Source organism: Manis javanica, chromosome 3 (genome assembly GCF_040802235.1).
Source record: "Manis javanica isolate MJ-LG chromosome 3, MJ_LKY, whole genome shotgun sequence".
NCBI lineage: Eukaryota > Metazoa > Chordata > Mammalia > Pholidota > Manidae > Manis > Manis javanica.
This window is the reverse complement of record NC_133158.1, coordinates 118,702,051-118,716,394: the sequence shown is the minus strand read 5'-3', so window position 1 is coordinate 118,716,394 and position 14,344 is coordinate 118,702,051. Positions and strand designations below refer to the sequence as shown.

The window sequence follows — 14,344 nt, the reverse complement described above, 5'->3', positions numbered from 1 at the left end:
CCCCATTCTGCCTTGTTGGTGATTTCCACACAATGCTGCCTGGTGTCTATACACTGAGATTCACTTTGTTGAAAAACAAAACTGAGTTTATTGCCTTTTCATAGATGTATGATCCCTCTGGTGTGAACACAGCAACACTGGTCTTAGAGTCTGGGATGCTGGGTTCTAATTCTGACCCTTTCAAGAACATGTCACATTGGTGAATCTTCTCTGAGCCTTCTTTCTGGAGGAGAAGGTAGAAATGGATGAACTTTTTAAATTCCTTCAAGCTCTAATTCTCCACGATCCCTGAAGAACATCAAATAACGGTATATAAACAAGTCAACTTTATGTCTTCTCTCTCAAGAATTCCTCTGTGTCTCCATCTGTCCCAGACAGCTGCTTTCAGACTGTGTCTCAAAGGTGGCCACATTTAAACTTTCATCACTGATACGCAAATGTCAGCAGAAAGAAACCTCTACAGGACTTGGGGGTTTCCTTAGAGAAGGGATCCCACCCTTTTATTCATCTTTTTGTTTTTCACTGGTTTCTGAGTAGCAGTAATAAACTGGAATAGTTGGTTCTATTATAGTAGTTGATTAAAATAAAAAACTACTGAACCGCACTTACCACATTTCCTGTTACCTACAGCTAAGAAATCTAAAATGCATAAACTAGCTCAGAATATTTTTTTTTAATTAGATTGAATTACAGAACCCTTTATCATACTTAAATACTTAGATGAATAACTAAGGGTTTGGCTTTACAAAATTGGTGGAGGAAGAAGAGTATGGGACAGTTTAACCAACTACTACCAATATAGTTTTATTAAACATCTCTTTTATAGAATCTGTTAATGTAACATTATTAAAATCACGTTCATTCATTGAAAAAATATTTATCAAGTATCAGTTTGCTAGATGCTAAGGGCATCATGTTGAATGAGAAAGACAAAGTCCTCACTCACATGAAGCTTATAGGGAAAGAGAACATTAAAGAAGGAATTGCAAAACAATGAACAAGGGTTGCCGTAAGGGAAGTACAGTCACCAGTGATGGACACTTACAGAGAGTTGGGGACTTAGGACTAGGTTTCCAGAAGTGATTCCATTTGAAACCTGAAAGATGAAAGTAGTCAGGAGTTGGGAGCATGTTGGAAAGCATTCAGGTCTGGTCACCACAGAATGGCTGCAGCATCGAGTCCCAGGGGGAGGGAGGTAAGAGGGGAGACTGGAAAGCTAAGCAATGGCCTTGTCAGGAAGAAATTTGAACTTGATCCTAAAAGTGATGAAAACCTTTTGGAGATTTTAATAAAGGAAAGCAATGATCTAATTTGGGTTTTAGAAAAGTCTGGTTGCAGCATAGAGAATGCAATGGAGGACAATAAGAGGTCAATTTTTAAAAATGCATATATAAGTCTATGTGAAAGTGTATGCAATATATATATTGTAATAAATCAGGGTGCCAAATGATAGTGGACTGAACTAGGGTATCAATAAGCTGATAGGGAAAACTGTAAAAATTGTAGGTAATAAGGAGAGAGAATCAACAACCTTTAAAATACTAAGAGGAGGAAAATAGTATGGCCATATCCATAACATTTAGTCACATTACTATAAGTCTTTGAGATACCTACTAAGCTTCAAATATTACCGAATTATAATTTTTTTGGTCATTATGCATATGCAGTCTTATTTTATTTTTCTCTATAGACTATTTTGAATATATGTACCCTTGCTTACCAGCTGCATAACATTCCATTAGACCAATGCACCATGATTCCCTCAACCATCTTGTAATATGTCTTTTAAATATACAATTAACATAAGTTTTGGGCATTTTAATGGCTCTTCATTGCCAATTTACCTACCAAAAGAATTAGTTCCACTTGCAGTTCAGCTGTCAGTCATGGAAAAATGCATCTGTACCATCATCCTCACCTAGGCTGTGTTTTATAATTTCTTCTTTAATTGGTTCAAATCTCAGTGCTTTTCACTAGCCCCTGGCTTGATTGGAGAAAACTGCACAGGTCCTTGAGGGGATGATTCAGTGTATGAGGTTGTTTGCTATGGAAATAGGCTCTTCTCTCACCACATTCCTAGATTATAGAACATACTCAGATTGAATTAACCCTCACCACAATGGCATTTTATCCAGTGCCAGCCGCATGCATGCTAGGGACTAAGTGTACTGTACTGTATGGGTATTTATATAAACAGGAGCCTCAGAGACCTCTCAAGTTCAAAATTGATGGCATGCCATCTCATATGACAGTTATTTGGGAGTGGGGGGACATTCCTTAAAATGCTGGCTTTCTTGGTTTTAACATGATGACATGATAGTTTTATGAACATGTGAATGCAGAGCCTCACCCTGGTTTATTGTTTCTCCGTTCAGTAGTTAGGGATTAAGAAATTAGGATTGCAGATAGCGTCTTGGTACACCGAACTGACTTGATTTTATTTTTGAGAGAACAAGTAGACAGACATACTGGCACTGATGTCTTTAGTCATCTAGGGAGCCACTTATCTTTTGAAGTATCTTACACCCATTCAGAAATGTTGTGAGAATTAATTAAATGGAAAAGCTTCTGAGACAAAAACTGCTCTGGAGTACCACCCTGGACCAGAGTGATTTTTTCATTACTGCCTCTGCAGCTACTGTGGACAGCCCCTGCTGGCTGTGCCATGAGATCGAAGAGCCCTGCTCTGTGAGAGGGGAAAGTGCTGGTACAGGGCACCAAAGTAAGATATGACACCTGAGTCTCTTTGATGAGAGCTCTTTGGAGGATTTAGGAAATATGTGTGTGTGGGTTGGGTGGGGATGTAGTAGAGGGTTTAGGTGTCCTTCAAGTACTACAAGTTGGTGTATTAGTGATGCCACTGTATTGGCAGCAATGTATTGAACTCAGTAGCACCAATTAAAATCTTATAATTTTAATTTCAAAAATAAACTTGGAGATCATTTTAACCATTCACCAGTGTTCACCTACATTATGAGGTAACTTTTTTCTTTAACGGAGAAGATACAGAATAATATGAAGATGAAAACACAAATTTCTGTTATTGTATCATGTGATGCAATTTTAAAACTTTCAGTTTTTTACTGTTCCTTTTCTTTTCTACATACACATGCACACATAAATTGGGATACTACAATGTCATTTTTTGGTGTGTGTTAGTTCCATATATATGTATCCTGTCCTCTGACAAGAAAAGCAATATGTAGTTGTGTTCAAAACTTTAGAAAATAGGTAAAGTATACAGAACACCCAAAAATCACTCCTTTAAGTAACCACTGTTATCAGTTGGAAAATAAATCCTTCTAGCTACGTGTGTATGTATGTATGTATGTAAGAGTGATATAGGTAGATGCATATGTTGATCAACATATAAAACAGTGCTTCCTGACCTGATTTTAAAAAGTATATAAAATTTTTTATCTTTTAAATTGTTCATTCTTTTTTTAGCTGTGGTAAAATATATATAACTAAATGCTTCTTAACCATTTTTAAGAATATAGTTCAGTGGCATTAAGTATATTCACATCATTGTGCAACCATCACCGCCATCCATCTCCAGAACATATTCATCTTCCCAAACTGAAACTCCATACCTACTAAATAATTATTCCCCATTTCCCCTCCCTCTACCTCCCTGGTAACTGGTAACCACATTCTACTTTCTGTCCTCACCAATTGGACTCTTTTAGGTATTTTATATAATTGGAATCTTAGTATATGTCCTTTTGTAACTGACTTCATCTTAGCAAAATGCTTTCAGGGTTCATTCATTTTTTAGTGGGTGTCAGAATTTCTCTCTTGTTTTAGGCTGAATAGAACATTATATGCATATACCGAATTTTGTTTGAATTATTCTGTCATCTTTCAATCGACATGGGTTGCCTCCACATTTTGGCTTTTGCAAATAATGCTGCTATAAACATGGCTGTACAGATATTTGTTAAAATTCCTGATTTTAGTTCTTTTGGTTATATAACCAGAGGTGAAATTGCTTGATTGTTGATATGTCTTGAAACATTTAACAATATAGTTTTTAATTGCTGCATCTGTATTCTATTCTATGACTGCACCATAATTTACTTAACCAATCACACAGATTGACTATTTAAATTGCTTTTAGTCTTTCATTTTTATAAATTATATTGTCACGAACATTTCTTCAAACTGAAGATTTATGCTATCTGTGGTTATTTCCTTAGATTAAATTCCTAGAAATAAAAAGTATGGACTTTGTCAGGGCTTTTGCTGCTTATCACCAAATTAATCCACAGACAGATTTCCCTTAAGAATTTATAGGAACAAACAAGCATTATCTTTGACCCTAAGTCTTTAAGACAGCTGGGATAACTGTTCCCATAATTCATAGTCCCTAACTCCAGGTATGATTCCCTATTCTGCTTTAAATATAGTACCCAGCAAGGTGGTTCTGAACTCTGGTTTCAGCAAAGAATCATATGCACCCTCCCCTTTTTAATTAAAAAATTTCACTCTTTGAGTATATGGGTCTAAGATAACTTGTATCTAAAAAGCCCTAAATGAAAGATAATTTGTATTTAAAAAGCCCTCAGTGATTCTGTTGGGCAGACAGATTTAAGAAGCACTTCTCTGTATGTATAGTAGTGTGTTCATATATTGTACTCTTTAGTCTGTTAGGTTGTTTTCTAGCCCAGGGGGTCATCTATCAAGTAGATAGGGTGAGCGGCTGGAAAAAGTGAGGAACAAGGTTGTGGGTATCACCTTAATTGTGGAAGATAGTGAGAGGACTCAAGAAAGCAAAAGTCAATTATCCCTCTGTTAAGGGCTTGGAAAAAATTCAGTAATTTTTTATTGAGCAGAACACAAATAGCAAATGAGGAATGCATGGCATTGTAACTGAAATAGGTAAGCAGTGTTGGTATTTCTCTCATTGTGCAAACTGAGAAACCAAGTCTCTCCATTCATTTATCCAGCCATTACTTCTTAAGTACCTACTCGGTGCAGATCCTTAGTGATGAGATCAAGCTCTTACTGGCCATTAAAACTTACCGCAAATATTCAGAATTTATACTTGGAATCACTGGATTTAGAATATCATTATGTCTTTTATAGAAGATACATCAGAAGAACAAGAAAGACGTGAGCAGTCTCCCCTCAACCCTGTGCCTTTTTGAAGAAAAAGATAGACTAATCACTTAAAAAGAAGGGTGAAAATAACAGTCTTCTTCTTCACTATGCAATGAGGAGTCGATCCAGAGAAGTAATGTGACTCTTTGAATGACACTCAACTCGTAACAGTGGCAGAGCTGGATTCCCCCCCTGAGTTCCAGTACATGACCCTTTCAGTTTCACTGTGGTGTTTGCAAAATTATGAGCAAGGCTTGAAAGTCAGAGGAGGAGGATCACTGGATCCATATTTCACATGACAGCAATCAGCTGGCACAGCATAGCAGATGCCTCTAGACGGATTATGAAGTCTTCAATTTTTACACAGTCTGCAGTCCACATTTCCCAGATACTGACAATGAGTATCATTCACTCCATTATTTTTCTTCCAAGAGAGAAATGCTTTTCTGTACTCACATCTTGACTGCACGTCTCTTAAAGATAGGCAACCTATAGAAGACTGAGAAGGACTCCCCCACCCTCACTCCACCCCCATATGTGGTTCATTTCACTCTTCCTTTACTTGGAGAGGTAGAGTGGTTTTTAAAACTCCAAAACCATGGAGCCAGTCTTTCTGGATTTGAATCTTGGACTTGCTACCTGCTAGCTGTGTAATCCTGGGTAGTTAGATAATTACTCTGTGTTTCACTATCTTCACCTGGAAAATCGGGGTACTAACAGTTTGTCTCAAGAATGCTTGTAAGTATTAAGTGTAAACTCTGTTCAACACAAAATGTTTATGCAAAGTAAACTCTATGTAAATGTTTGCTGTTATTAATCATTTTTTTCCCATACCGATAGGTATTTTAGTTAGTTTTTCCTGCCACAAAAGACAGACAAAGTAGACAATTCCAAGGGAAAACAGTTAATCAGGTCACTTTAAACAATTGTCATGAAAATAAAACTGAAGTTGAAATAGTGGTAATCCCCTGTAACAAGTCAATCATCTCCTTTTCCAGTTTGGGTATTCACATAGCATTCTGTGCAGCTTTACTTGTATTGCCCATGATTGATTTAATGTTCTGTGTGTCTTACCAATGGGTTTCAGCCCCGGGCAAGTTCACTATGGATTCAATGTGACCAAAGAAATTGACAATAAAATGTTCTTGGGGTAAAAGCGTTATACCCAACTTTATTTCCAGGTGGCAGGTCAGTCACTAAAATCCCATTCACTCAGAGCAAGTCTGTGTGCAGCAAGCCGGTCTCTGCCTCTGGGTCCCTCTGCACAGCCGTCCTCTGGGCCCCTGTCCTCGGTGCTGCCACCACTCCAGCCTCTGCTCTGCTCTCCTGCATCCTTGCCACCATGTCTCTTCCAGAGCACTGGGCAGAGCTCTTTATATAGAGTCAACAGCCATGTAGTGCCCACAGGTGTGCAGTGAGCTAGTCAGCCAGGGCCAGGTTAGAATCCTGGCCATGGGAACTCTCATTTTATCCACACTGTGCCATTCATTTAACGTTTACATTTTTATGTAACATCTTAATCATTTTCAGTCAGAATGATAGCTGGAATCCAAATGGAATGAAGAGGCTTTGAGTTTGACATTGCTGTTTATATGTAGGGCTTTGCATAATTCTGTTACTTTAGATCTTTCCCATCTAAGTAGAAATCATATTTTCTTATAATATCAATTTTTGTCCATAAAATGGAATTAACTAAGAATGCTCTGCAGTGACTCTGATTCTCTTTGCCTCATTGTGGCTTTAGCAATTAGCTCAGTGCCTAAGACATAGCAGAATCTCCGTATATTTTTTTTATTGAATAAACAATTTGGATTTAATTTCTAGGGATTAAGATATTGCAGTTATGTGGTAGTTAATTCAAAATGTATTTTGTTTCGGTACACATTGTTAAAGTTTGATTTTAAATGCATTACTTTCTGTACTTTCAAGATAAGTTTATTTAAAATGTGTCCCTTGGCTATTTCTGTAGGAGGTTTGAGCCAACATGAAGTAGAACTTACATATAGAATAGGACCATTCAAATGAAAACAAGCATCTCAAATGCTTCTTTTTGAAAGGTAGTAGTATTAATAAATTCAAAAAATGAAGTCATTAAACTATTTTAAGGAAGAGAGAGACTAATGAGAGTGGTGTAATTACACATTCACTAAATGTATCACAAAGTGTCTTGATTGTCAACTAATAAGAGAAATGAGATAGTTGATATTTTACATGATTTATTATATTCTGACAAGAGAGATGCATTTTCTTGGGTGATTTCATTCATTCATTCATTCATTGAAATGTTTGTTAAATGTCTACTATGTGTTAGTAATATGAAAAAGCCACTGGGACAGCAGTGAACATAAGAGAGTCTCTAGTGCTATGAAAACAAGCATATGCAAGTGTACATGGTCAGAAGGGGAAGAGTAAAGAGTGCTCACCTTGTCAGAGGATTCAGGCACAGGTTCACTCAGGTGAGACTCGGGTGTTCTTAGGAAGCAGCTAAACATAGATTCAGAGGTGGTGAAACCCATGGATACAATCCCTGAGCTGGAAGAGATCCTGGCACAGTGATAAGAAATAAAGTCAGCGTCAGAGAGTGTCCTTACATGCAACATTCAAGGAGAGGCAGAAGAGAGAGATTGAGCCCATCCCTGCAAGCCACTGAGGATGTGGAAGCAGGAAAGTAATATGATCAGATCTGCATTCTGGAGAAATCTCCTGTATACAGAAAGAAGGATCCATTGAAGGTGAACAAAAGTAGACACTGTTTGGACAAGGGTAGAGAATTCCTGGTGAGGTAGTGTTATCATAGATTAGAGTTAAAGCAGAAGACGTGATGAAAAAATGTGAACATATTTAAGAGTTACAGAGTTCCCTATTTAAGGAATAGGATCAACAGGTTATAATTCTTGAGTGGAATTGAGGGAGAGGATGGAGGCTCAGGAGTAACTCCTGGAGTTCTCATTTGAGCAACACTGGGTGGGTGAGAAAGCCAGAGGGAAGCATGAAAAGCAGAATCAACAAAGACGATGAAACAACTTTTTAAGATGTTGAACCTGAGGACTATATGAGACATCAAGTAGACACATGAAATAGTTGAATATTTGGGCCTGCCATTCAGAGCACCACCATGCACATTCTGGAGATACAAGTGCAAAAGAGTTTTTTATAATGTAGAAGGTATTTCAAGTTGTGGACATGTTTCAGGAGAGAGTTACTAGAAAGAAGAGAGGAGGTCCTGTGTCAGATAAAGAGGATCATTATTTAGGGGTCATTGGGCAGTATGTTGACTAGTGTCATCAGTAGCAATTTTACAGAAAGATTAGAAAAGTGCTCTTAGCAGAAAGCTAGAAAGAGCCCGAGTCTCTGTTGTCACTGTCAAGCAGATAGATTAGATCTTGGCTGCCTGTCCCTGGATTTTCTACTGTAAAAGACAAATCTCTGTTTAAAAACATGAAAATTTGATTTTCTGTAGCTTACAGTTTGATTTCTTCCCAACTTATAAAATATGCAGATCAATTATTAAAATACTGTAAAGTAATTATTTTAATGGAGTTATGTAGAAAGCCCTCCAAAAGTAGAACTGAAGGATGACCATAGAAGGAACCTCAAAATCTTTGCAGAGGAGGCAAGAAAGACATATGGAGAAGAGGCACCTTTTGATCTGAGACTTGAAAAGTAAGTAGGCAACTGCAGGAAGAAGATGGCAGTGTTTGAGCCCAGGGGAGAAACATGATAGAGTTGGGTAGAATGGATCAGAGACCATAGTGGAAGGTCCTGGGTGACCAATGTGAGTACTATAGACAGGAATGCATGGTCAATCCAGTCTCTGTATAAGCCTATTGCTGGAGTGTATGCTGAATGATGGGGGGAAAGGTGGTGGCTAAGCACAGAGGCAAGGGCTGGATTGGGAAGTCTTTGTAAAGTACATAAAAAAAAAGTGTTGCATAAAATAAAAAGTTCTGCACAAGGCAAATTGTATCAGCAGAGAGCTAGGATCAAAAGTTCCTTTTAGAGAGGTCACTGTGAGGTATTGAGGAGAAGGGATGAGAGGGAGGTGAGGTTAGATCATAGCAGTAAATAGCTTAGGGAAGTGATGATGGCAACCGAAACTAGGGGAGAGGGAGTGAGACTGGAGTAAAAGACAGGGATGTGAGACATAAGCAGGGAGTACACAGAAAACATAGTAGTAGATTAGAATGGGATGTGTGTGTGTGTGTGTGTGTGTGTGTTTGTACATGCAAGTGTGTTTAGGGAACAGTTGGGTGGGGGTAAGAGAGAGGAATGTAAGATGTTACCCTGACTTGGGAAAAAAGGAAATTGAGGACCTGCCTCATAGGTGAGAATGAGAGGTTCTGACACAGCACCCTCCCCACCCCACCACCGGCACTTGTCTCATGGCCATGCCAGTTCTGTCTGGTTTGGAGACAGTTATTTAAACAGTTGTTATTTATTAGCCCCTCTACCAGACTGTCAACTGGGGACGAGGGGCACTATTCATCCTTGGATGCTCTTCTCCTCCCATTAACCTCACAGAGCTTTATAGCTTGAAGATGCTCAGAAAATAATTAATGGAAAAAATAACCACATAAAAGATTGCTACAGAGATTCAAGTCTCAGAGAAAAAAAAATCCATATGTGTGTGTGTATACTTATGTGTGCATGTGTGTGTGTATATATATATATTTATTATAGGAGTATAATTTTTAAATGTGTGTGATTTTCAAAATGAAAATGTTAAATCATGATAAAACTTTAAGAATTCCTACAAAAACAAAAAAGAAATGATATACCAAAAATAAATACTTGAAAGTGCCGACTAATCCAGTAAGTAGAAAAGATTCACTATGTATTTAATTGAATGTGTGGGCCAGAAAAGTGTTGCCATATCTTTCTTTAACCATGAAGAGCATAAATAAATATGCCTTAAAATGATTCATGTTCTTTACCCCTTCTACCTCCAATGAGGTAAAGAATGTAAAATTGCAAAGGAAAAAATACAGCTAAATGCGTTCTTTTCACACACATAGTTATGATATAGAAAATGCTCAGAAACATGCTGGCGCATGCACAGTAGAATTCGTAATAACGTTGTAAGAAACCTTCTCATCCCAAAGACAGCTCTACTCATGGGATCGTTACTAGAAGAAAGTGATGACCCCTGGAATTGTGTCCTGATGTGCCTTCCTTCAAAGACTTTAGGAGCATCTCGGCTGTGTGTGTGTGTGTGTGTGTGTTTTCGTTCACCAAGAAGGAAAAAGAAGAGAAACTTGCTGAAAAAGTTGCTTCTCAGGAATTAGATCTACATTAATTGTGTTTTGTGTCCTTTATGAATGTGATTGGTTTTCATTTTCACAGTATGGGACTTCTGCAGTATGTGTTTCGGGGGCAGACTTTACAGCTGCTGCAGAGAGTGTGTCTGTCATTAGCCCAGTTGCTCAGTCACTGCCTCAAGTTTTAGTTGGGTTTGTAAAGTGTCCAAATAAGGAACTCTGGGTTTCTGCTGATTTTGAGTCATCAAAGAAAAGAAAAGCTTTATTCCTTCTTATATTCAATTCCATTTATGCTGACATTTTTTTTTTAAGATGGACATGGTTGACTGGAAAAATCTGACTTTACATTTTTTTTTCTAGGTTCAAATTCACTCTTCCATGCTCTCTGTTACAGAATGCCAGAGTCTTAACTAAATATTTATGTAGGGATTTCTTTAGGGTATATGTTTTAATAAATTCCTTGATGAGGAAACCACATCTCTTGGTATTAGGTACTATCGAGACCATCTTCATACAGAAGGAAACACTACTCCACCAAGATAAGGATATGCAGGTTGCCTAAATTACAAAAGTAAATGGCAAGTCTGCCCCCTGAAAGGCTAGTTTCAACAAAAGAAAAAAAAAAGTGATTCTATTCAAGAGCTTCCTACAACTTAATGGAGAACTACATCAAAAATTACAAAATCCTTAGGAAAGCATCATTGAGACAAATATGGAAAAGGTAGCTGTAACAGTCGTGATCCCCACAGAAATAATAGTACACTGGGACTAGGACCTTGCAAGGAGCTGCTTTATAAATGCATTGTACACATAGCACGTGTAGGTATAGAGAAGCAATAGGGGATAGGGTGGTAATCTGGGGCTTCCTGAGTCAGAGCTGCCATCTCTAGACTCAAGAGGACCAGGGAGAGAGAGCAGGTACTTAAACCGGGAAGGAGAGAGTGTTGTAGAGGAGAGATCCTAGGGAGGACCAGTTACCCTCCTTGGCGGACAACCAGAAACCACACAGACAGGTTCCCAGAAGAAATGTGGCCCAAGAGTCTGTCACTGTCCCTCAGCAGGGGCACTACTGTCATCTTGGTTTTGACAATGATATATTTTGTCTCCAACCCATTCAATGATAATAGCATCTCCTGGTTGCTGTGACAATAAAAAATCTCCCCACTCATTTCCAAACTCCCCCTGGTCAGTAGGTAGTTTCCTGTCCAGTTGAGAACCACTAAATGTTAACCAAATGACCCTGGGAATGTTTTGCTCTTTCTCTGAATCAACCTAGATCCCCAGAGAGCTATCCACAGAAAGTCATACAACTGAATCAGTAGACAATATTATGGCAGGAGCAGGAGAGCTTCACTCCCTTCAGCCCCATGTGCCTATCCTAGGCGAGAAAGAGGAAAAAGGAGAAGTAGGAAGGGATGATGCTGTCAGGAGAACCTGAGTTTTTCCAGAAATGGTAGCCTACATCTCATTGGCCAGAACTGTGTCACATGGCAACTCCTACCTGCAAAGCAGTTTAGGGAAGTGTTTCAAATGGGAACATTGTTGTCTTGAAAAAAAATTGAAATTCTTTGAAGGATGAAGAAAGGGCATGGGTATGAAAGAGCACTTAGCAGCATCCATCTCAGATGTGTATATCTCAAGCGGCTTGGTGAGGGTAAGGGACACTATAGGACTAGACAGTCTCTTCCTATGTATACTGGAATTTACCTGAAAATAAATAAACAACAAAACCAGGGTAGGATCATTCATTTGTGGCATCTACAAATCAAATTCTAGTAACTCAGAACAAAATGAAAAAATTCTGTCGCTTCCATATTTGCATATCCCTAATAGGCTAATGCCTGAGTGTGAAGGTTTAAATCTCCAAGTCTTCCCTAAGCCTTCACTGGCCCCAAGTCCTCTCATAGTAGTTTGGCAGTAAGGTCTCCTCATTGTTTTATCCTTAGGACATTCTGTAAGTATTACTGAATTGAACAAATGAATGCAACCGAAATCAAGAAGCTATGAAAGGATGAGCAGTTTGCATTTGAGTTATCTTTGCTAAATCACTCGGACAGGAATCTTTGATCTCAAATTTAGTACTCTTCGATTGTACTAGAGGTGTCTGTTTCTCTCAATAACCCTCTGCTTTTCTTGTTTTCTCTCCCCAGTCCTCCAGCTCACTTTCTCTAGTACCTTCTATCAGTAGTTTGGGGACTAAGTCTCTGAGTAGTTTGATAGAGATTGTGTTGTTCAATTTCTCTGTTTTATTTTGTTGATAGTGTTTTTGGTCTTTGTGTATCCATATGTAATACACATATACACACACATGTATGATGATATATACATATATATATTCTTACATATTTGTATATATATTATATATATAAATGTATATATCATTATATGTGTGTGTGTGTGTGTGTGTATATCATTGTCAATTCCAGTGTTAATTTTGTCTCCTGTTTTCTTCTAAGGTTTTTATAGTTTTAGCACTTAAAGTAGAGCTAAAATTTTTGTGCTGTAGAATAAGGATTCAACTTCAGTCTTCTAAATGTGAATATCCAGTTTTCCCAGCACCATTTGTTGACAAAACTGTCCTTTCCCCATCATAGTTCTTTGGCACCCTTATCAAAAATAAATTGACCATGTATGCAAGGGTTTATTTCTGGGTCTTTATTCTGTTCAGTTGGTCTATATGTCTGTGTTTATGCCACCATTACAGTTTTGATTATCGAAGTTTTGTAGTAAGTTTTGAAACCATACAGGTGAGAACTCCAATTTTGGTCTTTTTTTTTAAAACTGTTTTAGCTATTCAATCTCTTGAAATTCCATATGGATTTTAGACTGGATTTCTATTTTGCAAAAGAGTGCTATTGGGATTTTGATAGGAATTGTATTAAATTGTAGATTGCTCTGGGTAGTATTAACATCTTTACAATGTTAGTTCCCCAATTGATGAAAACAGGATGTCTATGCATTTATTTGTGTCATTTTTATTTCAGCAACATTTTGTACTTTGCAGCATATAAGTCTCTCTCCTCTTCAGTTTATTCCTAAGTATTTTTTTCTTTTTGATGCTATTGTAAATGGAATTGTTTACTTAATTTCCTTTTTGAATTATTCATTAGTAGAAACAAATGCTACTAAATTTTTATGTTAGACTGTGAACTTTAGAAGGCAGAACTATACCTTGTTTGTGTTTTTCAAAATTAATACAAAAATAATAATAGCAGTTATTAATATTTATGTATTTTGTGTTTCATTGGCACTAATCTGTATCCTTTTTTTCTCTCTTTCTCCCACTTTAGGGCTCTACTAGTTCAACAGCCTCTCCTCCAGTCTCCACCCCTGTCACAGGCCATAAGAGAATGGTTATACCAAACCAACCCCCTCTAACAGCAACCAAAAAGTCTACATTGAAGCCACAGCCTGCACCACAGGTTGGACCCATCCCTGTGGCTCCAATAGGGACACTAAAACCCCAGCCTCAGCCAGTCCCAGCCTCCTACACTACAGCATCCACTCCTTCAAGACCTTCCTTCAATGTGCAAGTGAAGTCAGCCCAGCCCAGCTCTCATTATATGACTGCCCCTTCATCAGGACAATTTTATGGCCCAGGGCCAGGGCCCCAGGTCTATAATACTCAAGCAGTTCCCATCTCTGGGCAATGTCCACCTCCTACAACACGGGGAGGCATGGATTATGCATATATTCCACCACCAGGACTTCAGCCTGAGCCTGGGTATGGGTATGCCCACAACCAAGGACGCTATTATGAAGTCTATAGCCCAGCAGGGCCTGGTTATGGAGGCAAAAATGAACCGGATCCTGCCTATGCTCAACAAGGTCACCCAAATACCTGGAAGCGGGAACAAGGGTACACTCCTGGAACAGGGAACCAGAACCCTCCTGGGATGTATCCAGTTGCTGGTCCTAAGAAGACCTACATCACAGATCCTGTTTCAATGCCCAGTGTACCACCACTGCAGTCCAAGGTAGGG

The 14,344-nt window shown here is 38.3% G+C and overlaps 1 protein-coding gene across 23 annotated transcripts in view; it reads left to right on the top strand.

The window, feature by feature from the left end:
* LPP (LIM domain containing preferred translocation partner in lipoma) overlaps positions 1 to 14,344 on the top strand; it is a 628,839-nt gene that overhangs the window by 368,762 nt on the left and 245,733 nt on the right. For all 23 annotated transcript variants that reach the window (XR_012129299.1, XM_073231939.1, XM_073231938.1 and 20 more), the window contains one exon: positions 13,652 to 14,338. Coding sequence is in view for 22 of the 23 variants with exons in the window: in XM_073231939.1 (XP_073088040.1) it covers positions 13,652 to 14,338 (687 nt within the window). In the remaining variant the exon portion in view is untranslated. The remainder of the gene's footprint in view (positions 1 to 13,651; positions 14,339 to 14,344) is intronic.